This window comes from Eubalaena glacialis, chromosome 3 (genome assembly GCF_028564815.1).
Source record: "Eubalaena glacialis isolate mEubGla1 chromosome 3, mEubGla1.1.hap2.+ XY, whole genome shotgun sequence".
Taxonomy (NCBI): domain Eukaryota; kingdom Metazoa; phylum Chordata; class Mammalia; order Artiodactyla; family Balaenidae; genus Eubalaena; species Eubalaena glacialis.
The window spans coordinates 494494-515720 of NC_083718.1; the positions used below are offsets into that span (position 1 = coordinate 494494).

Genomic DNA, 21227 nt, shown 5'->3' on the forward strand with positions numbered 1-21227 from the left:
AAAAATGAACAAAGGACCTTTATAGACATTTCTCAAAAGAAGACATACAAGTGACCAACAGGTACATGAAAAGATACTCAACGTCACCAATCATCAGGGAAATTCAAACCAAAACCACAATGAGATATCACCTCACTTCTGTTAGAATTGCTTTCACTAAATTTTTTTTTTTTAAAGATAAGTGTTGGTGAGGATGTGGGGAAGAGTGAACGCTTGTACACGGTTGGTGGGAACATAAATTAGTACAGCTATTATGGGAGTTCCTCAAAAAATTAAAAATAGAACTAACTTCTGATCCAGCAATCCCACTTCTTGGTACTTATATATCCAAAGGAATTGGAATCAGGTTATCCAAAATACATCTGCACTCCCATGTTCATAGCAGCACTCTTCACAATGCCAAGGCAGGAAACAACCTAAATGTCCATTGACAGAGGAATGGATAAAGATGATGTGGTGTATAAAGATATACAGTGAAGTATTGTGCAGCCTTTAAAAAGGTGGAAATCCTGCCATTTGTGACAACATGGATGAACTGGGAGGACATTATGCTAAGTGAAATAAGCCAGACACAGAAAGACAAACATTGCATGATCTCATTTATACGTAAAATCTAAAATAATGAACCTCAGAGAGGCAAAGAGTAGAATGTTGGTTGCCAGGGGCCGGGGGACGGGAGAAGTGCGGAGATCTTATCAGAGGATGTGAAGATTCATAAGCTTTGGAGATCTAATGTGCAGCAATGTGACTATAGTTAACAATGCTGTATTTTATACATGAAATTTGCTAAGAGGGTAGATCTTAAGGGTCTTAAGATTAATAACAAAAGAAAGAAAACAAAAGAAGAGAAGAGAAAAGAAGAGAGAGAGAAGGAAGGAAAGAAGGAAATGGTAACCATGAGAGGCGATGGGTATGCTATGTAGATGGTGGTGATTATTTCACGATGTAAATGTGCATCAAAATATCAAGTTGTACACTTAAAATATATATAATTTTTATTTGTCAGCTGTACCTCAATAAAGCTGGGGGGAGAAACCAAAATTGTAAAGCTTCTAGAAAGAAACATAAGAGAATATCTTTGCAACCCTGTAGTATACAATATTTCTTAAACAGGATTTTAAAAATCACTGACCATAAAAAGAAAAAATAATAAATTGTACATCAAGGTTACACATAACTGTTAATTCAAAAAAAATGTTTTAGATCTTCTCTAACCATCCTAACTTCAATACAAAACTTTTAATAGTTTTTGTTTGTTTGCTTTTTTGTTTTTTGGTTCCCAGAGGAGAAAGAGGGAGGGGAAAAAAGAGCAAAAATTGGAAGACGATTCAAAGTGGGGAAGAGAGGGGGAGGAGAAAAGTTTTTAGTTCAAAAAGTTATGCCCTGGGCTTCCCTGGTGGCGCAGTGGTTGGGAGTCTGCCTGCCGATGCAGGGGACGCGGGTTCGAGCCCTGGTCTGGGAAGATCCCACATGCCGCGGAGCAACTGGACCCATGAGCCACAATTGCTGAGCCTGCGCGTCTGGAGCCTGTGCTCCGCAACAAGAGAGGCCGCGATAGTGAGAGGCCTGTGCACCGCGATGAAGAGTGGCCCCCGCTTGCCTCAACTAGAGAAAGCCCTCGCACAGAGGCGAAGACCCAACACAGCCATAAATAAATAAAATAAATTTTAAAAAGAAAAAAGTTATGCCCTGTTAGAAGGCTACAGTTTTTAGGTAGATGGCCTTGTCAAAACAACACTATTATGGATAAAGAAAATGTGATAAAGAAATAGATAGATACATACATACATACATACATACATACGTACAATGGAATACTATTTGGCCATAAAAAGAAGGAAATCCTGCCATTTGTGACAAGAACAGACCTTGAGGGCACTATATTAAATGAAATAAGTCAGACAGAGAAAAACAAATTCTGTACAATCTCACACGTGTGTGAAATCTAGAAATAAATAAATAACAGTCACAGAAGCGATCAGACTTGTGGTTACCAGAGGCGGTGGGGGAGGGAGAACGGATTGGAGGAAGGTGATCAAAAGGTACAAACTTCCAGCTATAAGATAAGTAAGTCCTGGGGATGTGATGTACAGCGTGGGGACTGTAGTAAACTCTCTGTACAGTATATTTGAAAGTTACTGAGAGAGTAAATCTTAAAAATTCTCATCACGGGACTTCCCTGGTGGTCCAGTGGCTAAGACTCCACGCTCCCAATGCAGGGGGCCTGGGTTCGATCCCTAGATCACGCATGCCGCAACTCAGAGCCCGCACGCTGCAACTGAAAGATCCCGCGTGCCACAACTAAGACCCGGCGCAGCCAAATAAATAAAAATAAATAAATAAATTTTTTTAAAAACTTCTCATCACAAGGAAAATTTTTTTTCCTTTTTTTTTTGGTATCTATATGAGGAGATCAATGTTAACTTATGGTGGTAATCATTTTGCAATATATGTAAGTAAAGTTATTATTCTGAACACCTTAAACAAAACTAAATATTGATACATCAAGAGACGATGTCATCTCATTATCTTCTTTTCTCAGTAAAAGGCCAAATCTACATTTTTTTTTAACATCTTTATTGGAGTATAATTGCTTCACAGTGGTGTGTTAGTTTCTGCTGTATAACAAAGTGAATCAGTTATACGTATACATATATCCCCATATCTCCTCCCTCTTGCGTCTCCCTCCCCAAATCTACATTTTGCCTAGTGCCTAGCCAAGCATGTTAGGGTGGGGAGGGGAGAGAAGAAAGAGCTAAAATATATTCTCAGTAACGAAAAAGGACAGAGAAGGAGAAGACAAGGAAACTTCAGAGGCCACCTGGGCAGTTCTGGGCCCCAGGGAGAACTGGAGATTTGAGGTCCTATTTGTGGTGACTTAGAGACCCCGCAGGCAGCCAAGCGTGACCTCAGCCCAGGAGGGAGGGGCCGGCTGGGAGCCCTCCAGGAACGGGAGGGGTCGTTCAATACCCACCTCGTCCATTTGATTCAAACTCACAGTTAATTTCCAAACTTCTGGGTTTGAGATGAAAGCCTGGAAAGCTGGCTTTCAAACGTGATCCCCCTCTACCCAGAAGCAGGTGCTCGCTGTGAAGCTGGGGTGCTGAGCAGCCCCCATTCAAGGTGAACAATGGTTGTCAAGCAGGATCTCCTGGGAGGATGCCCAGGTTCAGCCACCTCAGAAGAGCCCTCTGGGCCCCCATCCTGCAGCGTTAAAGTTTTTTCTCCTTGATTTCATAGAAATCCCTGCTCTCTGATAAACCCTCAAGCCACATTTTAGACAAAAAACTCCAACGGAGGTAACACTCTAAACCCTGTCAAGACACATGATTAGGAATTTCCAGCCATTTTTAGGTTTCCGTCCTTCTGACCAGTCCAGGGTGGGAGAGAGACACATACTAACTAGTTTCCCTTTGTCTCTCTGACTTGATTCATAACCTCAAAATCTGCCAACCATAATCCCGGGAAGGATCAGACACAAAAGTAAGTGGGAACCAACAGACAAGACCCAATTTAGTGGCCAGTAACACCCAAGTGGAGACTGGCTTGAGTTTAAGGTCTGAGGTTGATTAATACCGAACCCTTGCTTTCCTCTTCTTGGTGACACATCCTTCTGGCTGGGTCTCTGCTCCAAGAGTGGGTAAGTGACAGAAGCTGCTCCAGTCTCACCTGGAAGCCCAGACGGGAGGTGAGGAAGGTGGAGGCCGAACAGAACCAACCTCCCTGGCCTTTGTCTTCCCTGAGGGGGCTACACGCAGGGCGGGAGGTCGACGTCGGTGGGAAAGGCTAGGGAAGTCGTTTGGCAGTGGCGTCGGGGAGGAGGGGGGAAGGAAGTGGGAGCAGAGGATGCAGCACCACACCTGCCACGTCTCTGCAGAGCTGCTCGGGGCCCCGGCAGCACGCATCACTGCCTGTGGAAATACATCACAGCTGCCGTGACCTTGATCCTCCTGAGCTTCTTCCTCCAAGAGAAAAATGAAGAGCATCTTAAGTACAGTTTATTGTTGGTGAGTCCCTGAGGCTGAGCTTGGACCACTTGCCAATCCTTCAGTGGGGGGGAGGTTTCTCCAGTTATGCAAACACTCTAAAATCACTGTGGAAGTTCTAAGAAGAAAGCTCTTGAAAAATCAAGAGAGGGTCAGAGAAAAGATAAATGTTGGACCAGCCTTGAAATACGTATAAGGTTTGAGTAAAGGCGAGGAGGAAGGGAGGGCAGAGAGCTGCCAGGACACCTGCGGGGGCCGGGTGGGGGGCTCGGGGGTGTCCCTCTCCAGAGCCGGAGTCGTCATCCCTCCCGTCCTCACACAGGGACAGGCACTCGGGGTCGCGAAGTAACTCCTCCCCAATGTATAATACACCACCTGCCTGTGGAGGACACCGGCCCAGCACAGGTCACGCGGGTCCTAGAGCCTACGCTTCTCTGAAATTTCTGAAATTTTTGTAGCTATGAAAGCTAGAGGATGCTTATAATATGTCATTATTGCTGTTGGATTAGGAGCAGTTTGTGGGGAGGCACGGGGAGCCTGGGAAGGCAGGTGAACTGGGGGGTGACCCGGGTTTCAAAGGCAGCACCAGGCTCAAGCCCCAGGCTCAGGATTCACAGGTCACATGTCCTCGGGGACACTGTCACTGTAGGAAGTCTTCCGCTAACTTGCTGAATTCATCTGCAAAACGTAAATGCAGGTTGTGCTTGCCTTCTGGCATCAGATGCAACCGTGACCCCTTCACGTGTTTGTGTATGAAGTCGGCATGGAAGCTCGGGACCAGAGGAGCCTTCTCAGACCAGCCAGAGCTTAGCGTAAGGCAGGTGTGGGAAGGTGGTTCAGAAATGTGTGTGTGGTCAGAACTGGGCGAAAGAAAGGCCTTTAGAGCTGAGCACGGGGCCAGGCACTGCCTTCAGCGTCTGTCCCACAGCCCAGCACAGTCTGCACCGAGTCAGATGACATCTGCCAGCCCGAGCGTGGAGCAGAGGGAGATGTGGGCCCCGGTGCGGGCCGACAAGTCCTCACTCAACATAAGCCCGGGACCTTCCCGCAGGCATTCCGCACAGAACTGGGGGCCCCTCCCCTGACTCCAGGGCCCAGCACCCCTTTAAGAAAGCCCTGCGTGTTCCCATGATGAGGGGGGGATAGTGGTTGACCGCATCCAGGGGCTTGCCTGGCCTGTCCTGAAAGGGGAACCTGACCCTCAGTTGACTCCAGGGATCTAAGGAAAAAGCTCAGGGCTGATGCTTATCTTCCTCTAAGCAGGAGGAAAAGAAGAAAATACTGGGGCAGCTCAACCAGGAGCAAATCGGCTCCGAAATCAAGAACCGTCTGGAGGCCCTCAAGGACATTCAGAAAACCTCCCCTTTGCTCCGACATGCCAAGTACAAATTCCTGGCTGGAGCCCCTCCCCGGGAAAAGAGTGAGAAGTGGCAGGCAGTGGTCAGACTGGCAGAAGGTAGACGAGGTACATATTCCAAGCAGGGAGAGGAAGGTGGGTGGAAGGGGAGGGCGCTCTGAGGCAGGGCCCCCGCGGGACAGGCCCCTCAGGGAAGGGGGACCGGCTGGGAGAGGACCCCCACAGGGGCAGCGCGGGGAAGCCTGGACAGAGGGGGCGGAGGGTGGTGGTGCGGACCCCTGGGCTCCAGGTCTACCCGGGTCCCTGGAGAGCTTCCAGCCCAGGTCTGGTTGATCCATGGCCACTGAGAGAACTCTGAGGTCAAGGGCAGCAGACTCTCCTTTGGTACCTGGCAGCCTCTCCCCTCAGAGGGAGGCTTGTCCTTCACAAGGACCCCCCAACAGCCTTTCACGGCAGTGATGAGATAAAACCACGTCCCTGCTTCTGTCCAGAGGTCAACTGCCCCGGGGAGAGGACGTGTGAGCTTGTCGCAGGTATTGGGTATTGACCGTAAGGGGCAGCCGTGTCGGGAGAGACCCGGGGCCTCCCCACGCTCTCGAAGTGCGGACGGCCCCTCCGCCTCCCAGAGCTGCTGGCGGTGGGCGTCTCCTCAGCGCAGCATCCCCACGGGAGCCGCCTCCTGAACACACTGCGGCCCCTGTTCCAGGCGTCCTCGGGACCCGAGCCGGAGTGCACCGTGGTGCTGGTCTCCCTGTCCGACTCTGACCCTGAATGGCTCAGCCAGACGGCCGCCAGTCTCTCCGACCTCTTCCGGGCGCACACTGAGGCCCAGCAGCTGCTCGCGGTCCGTGGCCGGCTCGGCGGCCCCCCTGTCCCGGGCGCTCTGAACATCGCCAGCCACTCCTCCCCCTGCGAGGCCCCGTACTCCAGGCAGAAGGCGGACTACGCCCTCCTCATGCACTTTGCTGCGAACCTCTCCGAAAACTTCCTGATGCTGGAAGACTGGGTTCACTGTGTCCCCAGGTTTATCTCTACCGTCTACTGGGCACTGTCAGCCTGGAAAGAGCTGCCTTGGGTGACCCTGGAGTTCTCCAGCCTGAGCTTCTCTGGGAAAGTTTCCCACTCCAGCGATCTCCCCCGCTTGACCTCTTTCTTCCTCCTTTTCCACAAGGACACTCCTACTCACTTGCTTCTCTCTGAATTCCGTCTTCTCCTGGCCCAGAACGTTCCAGTTCCTTTCGGTTCCTCAGCCTTCTACCACATGGGCAATGATTCTGTGCTCGAGAACACGTGCTTTCCTGCAGAGAAGGGAAAGGTCTTTGGTGAACCAGACGTCACCGCCAGTGTCCGCACGGACCTGGTGACGGTGCTGAACGATGTCCCCCAGTACGCCTACACTCTGAACAAGGAGAGCTTCGCCACCCTCGGTCCTGTCAAAGGCAACCACCTGACAGCGGTCCTGGAGAAGCCGCAGAAAGTCGTCCGGATAGAGGTGCGGACAGGGTCTGGCAAACAAAGGCAGTACAAGCTGGAGCAAGGGCAAGTGGAACTGGGCTACGGCCCCTCGGAGGATTTCAAAGGCTGTGCTCGCTACAGGCTGCTAGGTCCAATGGTGGCAGGACATTTGGACCAGATGGTGTCTTATGAGGAAGGTTCCGTGGAGGAGCTGAGTTGCATACGGCTGCTGGTGCCAGCACCTCAAGAGTCCTGGCTCCTCATCAGGCAGATCAAAGTCTGGATCACGGAGGATGAGGAAGAGGAGAGTTAGCCAGCACACCGCCAATCCGGGAAGGACGGGGCTGGGGAATGGAATCTACGTGGTTGGCAAGAAATAAAGCTAGAAATTGATGGAGGCCTGATCACTCTGAGTTGGGTGACCACGTAATCTGTTGTTCTAACTGGGACACTCTTGAGAGTGAGAGCAAAAAGAGGCACTATTCGAAACGACACTAGACAACAGATATAAACCAGGATGGTCCCAGGCAAGCCGAGATGTACGGTCACCCTAATTCTGGTTTTTGTAGGCTGCTTAAGAGAGCGGACACAGTCTGATGAGGGGCACAAACAAGACAATATACTTCCACCTCCCAAGGGCCAGTGAGAGGGAAGGAGTCACTGTGAACTGCCTTGATTTTTATCTACACACAAGTATAACATCCTAGGGTCTTTGCAGGAAGGAGCTGCCGCCCTATCTGGAACTGCCACAGTCTTGACAGCACCATGATCGTGGAGGTGGGACTGCCTTTGCCTCACATTGACACACCTGTCTCAGTCTGTTCAGGCTCTTATAACAGAATGCCACAGTCTGGGTGGCTTGTAAACAACAGAACTTTATTTCACACCGTTCTGGAGGCTGGGAGTCCAAGATCAAGGTGCTGGCAGATTCAGTGTCTGGGGAGAGCTCACGTCCTGGTTCATAGACGGCCGTCTTTCTGCTGCGCCCTCACGTGTGTACCTCACAAGGGGGTGAGAGGGCTCGCTCGTTTTTATGAGGGCAGAAATCCCACTCACAAGGGCTCCTCCCTCAAGCCCTAATCACCTCCCAAAGGCTCCACCTTCTAATACCATCAACTAGGGGGTTAGGGTTTCAATGTATGAATTCTGTGGGGACACATTTAGACCACAGGAAGACCCAAACCTCCAATGTGTCAAGGTTAAGACCTTGCTGGAGGAAAGTTTGCTTAGCTGGGATTCAGGAATAGACATTTCAAGTAGTTGTGAATCCCCTAGAACTGTGTGCAAAATTTGGTATGAATTCATATGTGCATTTTTCTAAGGAGAGGATACTTTGCTTCCATCAAAGCATTGAAATGTTCCATATCTGCCTCAAAAAGTTAAGAATAGCTAAACCAGCAGCTATAACCTTCTTGAGGGAAGAAACTGTATGTAACTTAGAACAGAAATCCTTCTATTTCCACTGAAAAAATGAGTTGGTATTACATATTCCTTCGTGTATCTATTCAGCAAATATTCAGACGCAAACTTAAGGTTAAGTGCTGTTAAAGGTAATATGAATAATAAGATGAACCAAACATGGATGACATCAACAAAGGACATAACACAAAAATCAGTAATTAAAATTAAATGTGATATCGGTTCTGATTCTCTCTAATTTGATGATTGAAATTGAGGAACCCCAATAAAAACATAAATGAGGGGACTTCCCTGGTGGCATAGTGGATAAGACTCCGCACTCCCAATGCAGGGGGCCCGGATTCGATCCCTGATCAGGGAACTAGATCCCACATGCATGCCGCAACTAAGGAGCCTGCCTGCCACAACTAAGACCTGGTGCAACCAAATAAATAAATAAATAAATATTTTTAAAAAACAACAACAACATAAATGAGGAGGTTTGTAGCTTTTTTTGGTTTTGAAATATTTCCTAAATTTAAACTTATGAAAAAAATCTTTGAATATAACTAATTGTCTCTCACTAGGATATTTATTCTCCCATTTCATTAGAAACAGAATAACATCATGGGATACCATGTATACATCTAAGAAAGATAAAAATTCCCATGTTCCATGCATTTTGTGTTGACCAGTAAAATGAAAGCAAAGTCTTAGGGTGACGTTTCCATTTTAAAATTCCAATAAGGGCTTTTTCAGCTGACAAAAACCTGTTTTGCATTGGCCTGGTAATTCTTCTTTACCTTGTTATTTTGCTATTGCTCTCAATCAGACGCTATGTATATTTTGTTCAGCTGTTCTAGTTGTCTTCACTAAGAAGTTTCAAATTACCTAGATTGCTATTATAAAAAAACTTTTATGTACGACTTGAAAAGATCTTCAAGACACAACCATTAAATGAAAATACTCAGGCTTCAATACAGTAGATTCACTACAAAATTATTAATTAATGCAAAAAAAATCTACACATTTCTATTCCATGTAATTACAAATAAAGAAACTACAGAAGATTCTGTTACTGGTGGTTTGTCTGACTATGAACCCTATAAAAACTCTCCTGATTAAAACAACTAAATATGCTACACATAATGCTTAAAAGCCATTGTTATGTGTATCACTGGAATGAAAACAATATGAGAAATTCTCAGAGACCAAAAAATTAAACAAAAATAAGACTCCAGATAGGTAAATAAGGACTGAAGCTGGCTTTTGCCCTGAGGGAATTAGTCAAGTGCCTGGGACACTGGGCTGAGCGGGGTGCAAGGGACGGGAAAAGGTCAGGATAACCTAGGATTTCAAGATACGGGAGACAACCACGTAAAGCCGCAACAGCAAGGGCTGCACACTCAACAGAGAGAACTAGGGAAAAATACACACCACTAAACGGAACAGAAACAAAATCTACTAGAGGGGAAAATATCTCCCCTGATACTCCCAAACACAAGCTGTCCCTTGTGTAGATTTGCAGTCACCTGAATCAACACTACGAGGTGATCTCAAAAATCTCCAGCCAAGATAATATTTTAAATTGGCCACCACTCAAGTTGGTAATTTCCCCCAAGATGCCTGGAAAAGGCAAATGCAAATCTTTTGAAGAATTTAGGACTCAAAGAATCCTCACAAAGTTCTAAAGAGTAGAAACTCATAGTAAAAAAAAAAAAAAAAATCGCAAAACACACAAGGAAATAAGACACCATAGTGAGAACCAGAAGAAAAAAAAATCATTATTGTATTAACTTCAAATATTAGGTAAAAATAGTCACGTTAAATTTCTAGGATAACTCCAAAAGCTAGAAATAGTGTTTACTGCCAAAACCAGAGAGAGGGAGAGAAAAAAAAAAAGTAATGAGAAAGAAAAGAAAAACTCAACCAGGTCTCCTAAAAGGCAATAAGAGAAGGAGAAAAAAGAAAAGTAGAAGATACTTGATGTAATAGCATAAATTCATAAATATAAATATTACCTGATAGATGAAAATGAACCAAACTCATTAGCTAAAAAAGATTGTCTTAATTTAAAAAATACACAGCTTTTCCTATTTATAAGAGGTTTACCTGAAACCTAATAACAGAAAAGCTGGAAGAAACAGCATGGAAAAAAGATATACCTGGCTAATACAACTAAAATAAATGATATCCGACAAGACAGACATTAAGGGGAAAAAAAAAAGAAGCATCACCAGAGATAAAGACGATCAAGACATATCTTAGGGGTTGTTTGATGAAAGATGAACCTGATTAGGGAGCTAAAACAATGTATTTAACTGTAGACTTTACCTCAAGGAGACAAAATTAGTATTAACAAAACACCCAAGGAGAAATTGCTAAATTCACCATCATAGTGGGAGATTCTAACATATCTCAGTAACTGATAGATCTACAATACTCTCCCCAGCCAAAAAACAAAATTAGTAAGGTTAGAATACAATCAACCAGCTTGACCCAATGGGCACATATAGAACATTGCATCCTTTATAATTTTTTTAAAGGCATACATGGAACATACATGAAAATTGACCGGGCAGCATCTCAACAAGTCCCGAAGAATTGAAGTGACACCCCAAGTTCACTGACAACAATACAATTAGCTTCTAACCTACCTGGTTTCTAAATTAATGATAAAAAGAAAGATTTTTAAACCCATATTTTTTGACATACACACATATTTCTAAATAATTCATAAGCTAAAGAAAAATCACAATGGAAGTTAGAAAATATTTAGAACTGAACCATAATGGAATTACTAATAGGAAAAGTTGGATCATGCAGTTAATCCTGTTCTTGAAGGAAATTTATAGCCTTAAGTGAAAATAAGTGAGACTATAAATTATAAAATAAACAAGACTAAAAATTAAAAAGGTAAGCATCCATCATAAGAATTTAGTAAACTAGAAGAAACAAAAAACAATGAAAATATAAGGAAAGAAATCTTCAATATAGGCCGAATTTAATGTCATATGAAGAAACATCATGAAGAGAAAGAAATGGCAAGCCACGCAGTGGGAGGAGTATTGTAGTACATGGAACAAAGAACGTCCACCCAGAAATGTATAAAGAACTAGTACAGATGAATGAGAAAAAGACAGGCAACCCAGTGGGCCAAAAACTTCAACAAGGAACTTTGCAAAAGAGGAAGTGTTTCAAAAGGAGCTCATCTCATTTCTCCTCAGGGAACTGCAAATAAAAATTAAAATGGCTGAAATTAAAAAGACTGAAGTACCGCATGTTGGAAAGGATGTATCAGAGAACAAGGATTGGTAAACTATGGCCCATGGACCAAACACAGCCCATCGACTGCTTTGCAAACACAGCTGTATCGGAGCACAGCCATGATCACCTGTCTATACATTGTCTAGGACCACTTTCATGCTGCAAGGCCAGAGTTGAATAGCAGCGACAGAGGCTGTATAGTTGACAAAATGTAGACTATTTACTGTCTGGCCCTTTACAGAAAATATTTGTCAACTTCTGATGTAGAAAAGCAAGACTTCTCATCACTACTGGTGGAAGTGCAAATCGGCCCAATCACTTTAGGAAACTGTTTGCAGAATCCACTGAATCAAATATCGTGCACCTGACGATGGGGTAATCCCATTCCTAGGTAAACACTCATCCAAGTACCTGTGCCCCAGGAGACATGTACGACAATGTATACAGGAGCATTATTTGTAACGGTCACAAATTGGAGGCAACCCAAACGCACGTCAGTAGTAGACCGGGTAAATAAATTCGATCTAATCATACGACGGAACACTGCTCAGCAATGAAAATGAATAAACTACTATCACAACAACACGGATAAATCTCACAAACGTAACGCAAAAAAGAAGCTAGATACGAAAGACCACATGCTGTACAATCCCATTTCTATACATTCCTAAAAGAGGCAAAACTAACAGTCACCTCCACATTATTTGAGGCCAAAACCCAAGTCTTACCTACTGTGGAAGTTTCTCCCTCCAGTCACTTTGCTCAAAGGAGAAGCCGAGCAGAAAGTCACCTAAGAGAAAAATCAATGGGACACAGAGACAATCAATGTCCTTCAGAGTCACATATTTAGTTGTTTTAATCAGGAGAGTTTTTATAGTGTTCATAGTCAGACAAACCATCAGTAACAGAATCTTCTGTAGTTTCTTTATTTGTAATTACATGGAATAGAAATGTGTAGTTTTTTTTGCATTAACTAAAAATTTTGTAGTGAATCTATTGTATTGAAGCCTGAGTATTTTCATTTAATGGTTGTGTCTTGAAGATCTTTTCAAGTCGTACATAAAAGTTTTTTATAATAGCAATCTAGGTAATTTGAAACTTCTTAGTGAAGACAACTAGAACAGCTGAACAAAATATACATAGCGTCTGATTGAGAGCAATAGCAAAATAACAAGGTAAAGAAAAATTACCAGGCCAATGCAAAACAGGTTTTTGTCAGCTGAAAAAGCCCTTATTGGAATTTTTAAATGCAAACCTCACCCTAAGACTTTGCTTTCATTTTACTGGTCAACACAAAATGCATGGAACATGGGAATTTTTATCTTTCTTAGATGTATACATGACTGAGAAGGGTGGTTGTCTCAGGAGGCTGGAATTAGGGGGCTCTTCTGAGCCTGGAGCTTCACCACGCATTGTCCAGTCTGGTGAAGACCATTCTGAGCTGGCCTGGAACATGGCTGGATGGTGGCGGATGGGGCCCCGTGCAGGCCTGGGCAGGAATCAGGTGACTTCTCTGGTGGGCAGGCTGGAGGTCAGTGCTTGTCACCTGAGCAGTGTCCTTTGGGTCACTTGGGGGTGTCTCTCTGTGTCCAAATCCAGACTGGAGAGTCTGGACGGCCTCCCAGAACAGTCTCCGAGTACTTTTCTGTGGGTCTGTAAGGGGCTGCGTATCAGCTTATTTGAGGGATTTTGGCAATCCTGGATGAGGATCTACTACCTGTTTTCGTAAGTAAAATTTTATTAGAACGTAGTTACTTTTATTCATTTACGTATTATCTACGGCTGCTTTCATGCTACAACAGCAAAGCAGAATAATTGCTACACAGACCGTATGCCACCAAAATCTTTACCATCTGACCCAAACAGAAAAAGGTTGCCAACTCAGACACACACAGCGAAGACCATGTGAACGCACAGTGAGGAGAAGATGGGCATCTACAGGCTAGGGAGAGAGGCCTCAGGAGAAATCAAGAGCAAACGTCAACCCGGCTGGGAACTGGGTATGAGAGGGAATGGGCATCTCGGCCGATGTGTGGCTCCTGGCCCTCAGCATCTGTTACTGTCTCCTCCTGTCCCCTGCCTCTGCTGCCAGCAGGGCTCAGCTCGAATCTCTAACCGAGCATCAGCACTGTCTGCAGAGAGTCATTGTAGCAGCTGATATCTGTTGAGTGTTTTGTTCTATGACAGGCCACATGCTAAGCACATTACATGTCTCATAGCACTTACCTATCCGTAGACAGGAGTCAGAAAGAAGTTGAGGAAGTCGTCCAGGTTCTGATTCAGTCCAGTCTGCCCCCAAAGCCAGGTCTTTGGCCCCGGGGGCTGGAGAACCCAGATCCAGATGAGAAGCTTGATCTGGACCCAAAAGGAGCTCCTGAATGAGCCTGATGGCATGAGGGCCTGGCCATGTGAGCAAAACCAGTCACGGAAGCAGGAAATGAAGATGCCACTGTCATTCCTGAGGAGACTTGGCCAGGCTGTGAATCCTCTGGTTTAAAGTCTGCCTTTTGAAGAACTAACGTGACTACACAATGATCAGTTTCAGGCCCTCCTGCTCTACTTTGAGCCTGTCTCTCTCTGAACGCCAGATTCCTCCCTGCTAAGCAATTTGCAGACTTGGAGATTTCCAGTTCCAGCTTGGTGTGGTTCTACGTTTGACAGGACTCTCTCCCTGTTCGAGGCTAAGCGGTCTAAGTAGCAGGGACAGAAGTCTGCGGAGGAGGGTCTGGAGCTGCAGCCCCTCCTTGTAGGAGTACCTGGGAGCCGAGTCCGGAGGAAAGAGGCGGGGCGCGGAGTGACTCCGCCCGTACCTGGCCCCGCCCAGTCAGGCCCCGCCTCCTGCCCGCTCCGCGGCGCATTGTGGGATCTGGGCGCTGGCTGCGAGGTGGAGGACGCGGCTGTTGATGATGGGGTTGCAGCCGGTGAGACCCTCGCTCCGTATCCCGCACCAGGGGACTCCGCCCCTTCTGGTTCCCGGCACTCAGGTCCGGACCAGCGGCTCTCACCGCCGACCCCGCCCCGCAGGGCTTTACACCCGCCCTGGATGCCGGGGTCCCGGTACCGCACGCTCGGGCTGGGGACCCCACCCAGGCTGCCCCCTGAGCTCGGCTTGCTCCTGCGCCGGAGTTCGGGGTCGCCACCGCCCACGCCCTGGGCTCTTCCCCAGCGCGACGGTCACGCTGCCCCCTCTGCCCGCAGAGCCCAGTCCTGCTGGCCTCCCTGGGGGTGGGGCTGCTGACTCTGCTCGGCCTGGCTCTGGGCTCCTACCTGGTGCGGAGGTCCCGCCGGCCGCGGATCACGCTCCTGGACCCCAATGAGAAGTACCTGCTGCGACTGCTAGACAAGACAGTGAGTTGTGGAGTAGCGGAGGGGACCGGAGTTCCGCTCGGCTGTGGTTGGGATGCCCCGGGGAGTTGGCGACACCAGACCTGCCTGGTGAGACGCTTGTCATCCATCCTCCAGACCGTGAACCACAACACCAAGAGGTTCCGCTTTGCCCTGCCCACCCCCCACCACGTTCTGGGGCTGCCTGTGGGTAAGAACTGTGGCGTGGGCTCCTTTCCCTGGTACTCTAATAGGGTGATCCCCCTTCTGGGGTCTCCTGAAACGCGCTGCTTCAGTCTAGTGCCTCCCTTTCCCCAGCCACTCTAGGGTGTGGCTTCTGTGCCCCTAGACATCTTCGACACTCAGCAGTCCTCCCTCCTTCCTGCAGGATTTGCTCATATGCCCACTGAGCAAGCACTAACCTTTTCCCCATTGCCCAGACCCTCAACTCACTACTAAGGTCCTGGCAGTCATTGATAAGAATCTCAGCAGATGGGAGTTTATGAGGGATCCAGCTGGGGGCTCAAAGGGGTGAATCCTCCCTGCCTGGTAGCTCACTGGGGCCCCAGCACGGAGCAAGACGCTTCTGTCCTCTCAAACCTCCCAGATTATTTTGAAAGGTAACAGGAATGCAGCATCTCCACAGGAGCCCTTATGTAGCTCTGCACGTGGTCCCCAGGCAAACATGTCTACCTCTCTGCCCGGATCGATGGCAGCCTGGTCATCAGGCCGTACACTCCCATCACCAGCGATGAGGACCAAGGCTATGTGGATCTTGTCATCAAGGTAAGAAGGTAGGAAGGAGCCCCAGGAGCCCCTTATCCTCCTCCCTCTGGGATCTGTAGAAACTTCCAAGATGTGTTTGATAGGAGGAGATGCGTGTCCTTTGTGGACAGGAAGAAAGTATGTGGAATGGGAAGAGAGCATGTGTGTCACCCCTGCCCTGCTTCAGGCAGGTTCAGCCAACAGGGGTCTCAGAAACCAGGGACATTCCAAACAAAGTACTTTCCATTCTGTCTTACCAGGTCTACCTGAAGGGTGTGCACCCCAGATTTCCTGAGGGGGGAAAGATGTCTCAGTACCTGGATAGCCTGAAGACTGGGGACGTGGTGGAGTTTCGGGGGCCAAGTGGGTTGCTCACTTACGCTGGGAAAGGTAATGGCCTAGCTCCCACGTCTCCGGTGCCCGGTGTCCTCTCCATACAGTGTGGTTCTGTGTGTCCATGTGTGTGCGCTCACGCGGGTAAGGGCCAGCTACCCCTCCTGTAAACACAGCCCTGACGTTATTGAAAGGTGTGTTCCTCAGCCCCTCTTGACACAGGGATCAGTTCTCCATCCACATGAATTCACCCACCGTGACAGCCCTGGAGATGACTAATGCAAACGCGGGCCTCTCTTTCTCTCCCTCAAAGAGTCGCCCCTCAGGCCGAGCTGTGCAGAGAGCCAGAGATGCGTTCAGCCCTTCCAGTGGGAACAGCTGGGTGCATTAGCAAGCCTGGGAGCTGCTCTGTGCCACTTGGGAAAATAGATTCACACCTGGCCTCATGCCTGTCGCCCTGAGCAGGGAGTGACCCTCTGTGGGAGTCAGCTTATGACTCATACTGTGTGTTCCTAAACTGACTTGTAGCTCATAATGTGGGACAGACAGTCCTGGCCCCATTGTCCCTCAAGTGTCTTGTTGTCAGGGCTGGCTCAACACCCAAGCTCCAGGATCAGATTCCACAGCAGCTGCAGAACTGGCCTGGGGCATATTTCCGATTCTGCATTTGTTTTCTTAGTTCCCTGAATTGACTGTTCTTTCACCCCTCTCTCCACTGGACTTCTCAGGGATGTTTAGCATTCAGCCCAACAAAAAGTCTCCACCAGAACCGAGAGTGGCCAGGAAACTGGGAATGATTGCCGGCGGCACAGGTGCTTGTCCCCTGCTCCCTCCCACCATTGTGACTGTTGCCGTGGCAGCTTCCAGGTGACCCTCAGAAGGTTTGGTAATCATGGCCAAACTTAATCAGGGGATTCCCAGCAATGCCTAGGGCTCCCCAGTTGCTGCAAAACAAAATCATAATCAGGTAGAAACCCCCAAAAATCTATTTTAACTGACAGAATGAGAGAGACAAATCATGTGGGCTCTCCCAAGACCTCACATGGAATGAATCTAATAAATTTTAGGTGAGAACAGAGAAGCAGCTAAGAATAGGACAGTTGAGAAGATAGAAAATTAACACTGGACATTTCCCTATGCTAAACACTGTGCTAGACTCTTTATACGTGTCTATGACATAGGTACAAGCCTTCCCATTTTACGGATGGGAACACGGAGGTTCAGAGAGGTTGAATCGTTTCCACATGGCTAGAGGCAGGGTTAGTGTGCAGCTCTGCTCAGTTCCAAAGCACGTGCACTTAACCTGCATGTTCAGGGCTCCAGGCATCTCAGCATTGAATCAGTAGGTACTTGCAGTCATCTGTGATACTGGAGCCTTAGCCTCCAAGGGACTTCCAGAGAGTCTTGGATTGGTTCCTTAGAAGGATTTCAGCAATATGAACTTATGTGAATTTTGAGCACATGACCACAATTCACCTACCAGATATGAATTTTAGTGAGTTTGGGGTAAAGGGCCTATCTGTCCAGAAATGTAGGTGCTGTGAAGACACAGGGGGAGCGTAGAGAATTAGGACACAAAGGAAAACAGAGTGAAGGGGTGAGTAAGTAGAATTAGATGAAAGGGTTGGGCAGCTAAGGAGCAGGGATGGGGAGGGTGGCCACCGCATCTCACCGTGGGGCATCTGTGTGCAGGAATCACCGCAATGCTGCAGCTGATCCAGGCTATCCTGAAAGACCCAGAAGATCCAACCCAGTGCTTTCTGCTTTTTGCCAACCAGGTTGCGTTGCTTTTCTCAGTCCTGGGACTTCAGAGTTACTGTGTGGGGAGAGGTGTGGTACCAACGGGCAAAACTAGCCCAGTGTCTGGCTCAGCCTCTGCCCAAGGCCTCCCTGCGGGTAGAGGGTCCTCTTCCACAATAAGGAGGACAGAGCACTGAGCCAAATTCCCTCCCTGGCCCACAAGGAAAGAAAAAAAGAAAACATTTAAGGAATCTAGTCCTGAGTATAGAAACTTGCTCCTTGAGTCTCCTTTGTTAAATATTCTGTCTTTATTCCTTCATATTGTGTAAATAAAGGCTGTTCCCCTCTCCCTCCCCTCATCCTAACTCCCTAAAACCCTTGCTTATTCCCTAGAACTTCAGTTTTCTTTTTCTTTCCTGGTTGGAAAGTTGTTATAGCAGAGAACTTTTTATGTTGTTATGTTTAGGAACCTGAGAAGGTTCCTCAAGACTTTGCTTCTCCTCTTCATTTCAGACTGAAAAGGACATAATCTTACGGGAGGACTTGGAGGAGCTGCAGGCCCGACATCCCAACCACTTTAAGCTCTGGTTCACTCTGGATCACCCCCCAGAAGGTACCCTCCCCATTTCTGGACATCCCCAAATCAGGGCCTCGCCCGTTGGTGGGTTCTGGTTTCAGCGAAACCGACCCTGCCCGACACTGCCAAACTCTGAGCTCACGGACACAGTGGTCTCCTGGACTCTTTCCCGCGGTTCCTGTTTACCGGGTGGGTGGCAGGGCTGGCCGTGCCGCTGAAGCAGGCTGAGGAGACCCGTCCAGCTGCCGCTACAACTCTGTACCCTCTCAGGAGCCTTTCTGGACTACGACCACCCCACCCCGGCCCCGCACTGCACCCCACTGCCAGCATGGATCTGGAGTGTCATTCTCTCCTCTCCCCGTGCAGATTGGGCCTACAGCAAGGGCTTTGTGTCTGCCGACATGATCCAGGAGCACCTGCCCGCCCCAGGGGAGGATATGCTGCTGCTGCTCTGTGGGCCACCCCCGATGGTGCAGCTGGCCTGCCACCCCAACTTGGACAAACTGGGCTACTCGCAAAAGATGCGATTTACCTACTGAGCATCCCCTCACTTCCCTGGTCCCGCTGCCGCCATTTGCCCCGAGTCAGCCCTCAAATGCTATAAGCCCTAGATGCCCTTCCCAACAGTGTCAGCCTTTTTGTCTTTCTCCGGAGCTGGAATCTGGATGGTCCCTGCGGGAACAACATCCTTATAGCCATGGAAGAGGTCCAAAGCCGAGTCACTCCCTGGAAGGCTCCCCAGTCTCCCTGTGATGAAACATCCAGATCAGGCTCAAGGAGCAGACTCTTCCACAGGTCAGAAAGCAGGGAGCATATACACTTGTTCCAAGACTGGCCGGTTCCTTGATGGCATCACACCCTTCTTTGTGTCTGTGGTTAAAGAACAACCTGTTTAATGGGTTTGATTTAATATTTGGTGCTTAACCCATAGCAGACTGTGTGTGCGGTGGGGGGTGCAGACTTAGAAAGCTAATCTTTTAGAGGCAACAGGAGAGGAGGAGATGGTTTCTTCAGGCCTCAGAGAAGGGAATCTGAAATACGTGTTCGTGTGTCTGTCTCCCTCTGCCCCTGCCGAGGCTGGAGGGAAAGGGCTCCCCATGATCTAAGACTGTTACTGTGGCAGAAACCTTTGGCTTATGCAAATAAATGGGGCTAAGGCCCTTGTGTTCTACCGAAGAGGTGGTTGTGTCTGGGGTCCTTGTTTCCAAGGCTTTTCATGCCTGAGAATCTTGGGAGGAAGGGTTTCCCAGCACAGAATTTCCCCCGGGTCTTCCAAAGAACCTTTGAGCGGTTGTACCCTGTGCTGAAATGTGAGCTGCCACCAAACTCCACACTCATCTTAGCAACTGTCTCAGCAGAGCCAGAAGCTCAACTTCTCCCTGGAGAACTTTTAAGGTGGAGGAAGGAGAATACAAGTGAGAGGGAAGCTTTTGGAGCCCAGGTACCCCTCACAGTGGTCCTTGGTTTGGCCACTCCTTCCCTCCTTCCTTCCCTTGGCCCTTTCTTCACTGCATTTATCCTTCAAGGTACCTGGCAAATAAGTCAAAGTATTGTCTTTCTATTTGGAAGAGAAGCCTTGTCCTTTAAAAAGTAACCTGACATCACCAGCCCTGGCCAGACTGGTTGGTGCCTGGACAGAGTTGGCCCCCAGGTACATCTGTCCTGACCGCCCTTCTCCTGCCCCAACAGCCTGGCCCAGTCCACTCCCTCCCAGCGTCACACCAGGGCCACCTCTTCAGATCTTCTGTTAGTCACACTGGAACAGAACAATGCATCAGGTCAGGAGGAAGGTCGGCATTGTTTTTCTGCATGGAACTGTATACTGCTTCCCCTGGGGCCCCTGGAAGAAAGGCTTGTGGACGCTCCCTAGGGTAAGACCATCACTAAATTGTGTTACTGGAATTCCATCAGACATGTCTTGATCAGCTGGTATGTGTGTGTACTGGGCTCTGTGAGACACACTCGGCCACCTCACCTCCAAAAAGGAAAATCTTGCCTAGGGTTGTTGGGCTCACACAGTGAAGCAGCCCAGCAAAGAGAATTTCCCACACAGAAGCTCATTCCTTGTCTCGCACGGGTTCCTGCCTTATCCACTCAATATACAAACATTAAGGACCTGCCACGTGCCAAGCACTGTGCTAGGTCCTGAGGATTCAACCATGATCAAGACTGTTCTTAGACCCCAAAAAACTCATCGTCTAGAGTAAGACAGCGATAAATAATTACAACACAGTGTGGTTAATACTATAGAAGAGATACAAGGTGCAGATGGGAAGGGTTTGGAAAAGATTCTGAGAAGGAGGAAGAGAAGAAAAAAAGTTTTTTAGTTAACAGCCTCGTAGCAGGTGCTGTGCTAAATGATCATTGTGTAATTGAATCCTTATTATAATCCTGTGAGTCTGAGATTAAGGATATGCAGAAGGTCATACAGCTGGTCAGTGGCTGGCAGAGCCTGAATGTGAAGCTAGGATTGTCTCGATCCAAAGCCAAACCTAGAACTGAGAATTGTAAGTTGCTTGGATCCTTTGGCAGAGAATGGGGGCATGGGCAATCCAACAGAAGGATCAGCGTGTGCAAAAGCCTGAGGAGCAGAAGAGAAGTTCATATTTGGAGAACCAGGCAAGTTCACTGAGGCCCAAATGCCAGAGGGAAAGTGGAGGAAGATGAGGCCTGGGAGCAGGTGAGAGCCTTGTAACGCCATGCTGAGAAACAAACTCAGTCCTGTAGACAGCACACGTTTCTGAGGGTTTTATACAGCGGGCAGCACATAATAGCTAAAGTTTGTGAAGCATTTACGATTAGCCAAGCATCAAACTAAAAGCCTGCATAAATTATCTCAATCCTGACAAAGAGCCCGTGAAACAGCACTATTTTATTCCTGTTTTTCAGACGAGGTACTTATGATGTGGAGCGTTCGGTAACGCGCTCAAAGTGAGAGCCTGGCCAGGGACAGAAGCCTGGGTCTATGTGACTCCAGAGCCTGCTACGCTTTTAACCAGCACCAGAATTAATCCCACTGCCCTGA

At 47.8% G+C, this 21227-nt stretch overlaps 2 protein-coding genes across 3 annotated transcripts in view; both read left to right on the forward strand.

Annotated features, from left to right (window-relative positions):
* LOC133089069 (alpha-1,3-mannosyl-glycoprotein 4-beta-N-acetylglucosaminyltransferase-like protein MGAT4E) overlaps positions 1-7111 on the forward strand; it is a 31023-nt gene extending 23912 nt beyond the window's left edge. Inside the window, exons 2-4 of the mRNA XM_061187227.1 lie at positions 3745-4007; positions 5250-5406; positions 5970-7111. Coding sequence (XP_061043210.1) covers positions 3745-4007; positions 5250-5406; positions 5970-7111 — 1562 coding nt within the window. The remainder of the gene's footprint in view (positions 1-3744; positions 4008-5249; positions 5407-5969) is intronic.
* Positions 7112-14300: 7189 nt separating this feature from the next.
* Positions 14301-19378, forward strand: LOC133089075 (NADH-cytochrome b5 reductase 1). Of its 2 annotated transcripts, none has more exons than XM_061187234.1 (9): positions 14301-14384; positions 14662-14811; positions 14926-14998; positions 15467-15573; positions 15813-15942; positions 16614-16697; positions 17578-17663; positions 18139-18238; positions 18569-19378. In XM_061187234.1, the coding sequence occupies exons 1-9, from the start codon at positions 14367-14369 to the stop codon at positions 18739-18741; spliced, it is 921 nt and encodes a 306-aa protein (XP_061043217.1). In that variant the 5' UTR covers positions 14301-14366; the 3' UTR covers positions 18742-19378. The 2 variants fall into 2 exon arrangements, with proteins under 2 accessions (XP_061043217.1, XP_061043215.1); XM_061187232.1 differs by having other exon boundaries at positions 14343-14447.
* The last annotated feature ends 1849 nt before the right edge of the window (positions 19379-21227 follow it).

Bases quoted from the DNA above. Each gene is read 5' to 3' on its own strand.
- LOC133089075 (XM_061187232.1), top strand. From the start codon at position 14,367: ATGATGGGGTTGCAGCCGGTGAGACCCTCGCTCCGTATCCCGCACCAG. The intron at 14,999-15,466 runs GTAAGAACTGTG...CGTGGTCCCCAG, and splicing joins CGTTCTGGGGCTGCCTGTGG to GCAAACATGTCTACCTCTCT. The intron at 16,698-17,577 runs GTGCTTGTCCCC...ATCTGTGTGCAG, and splicing joins AATGATTGCCGGCGGCACAG to GAATCACCGCAATGCTGCAG.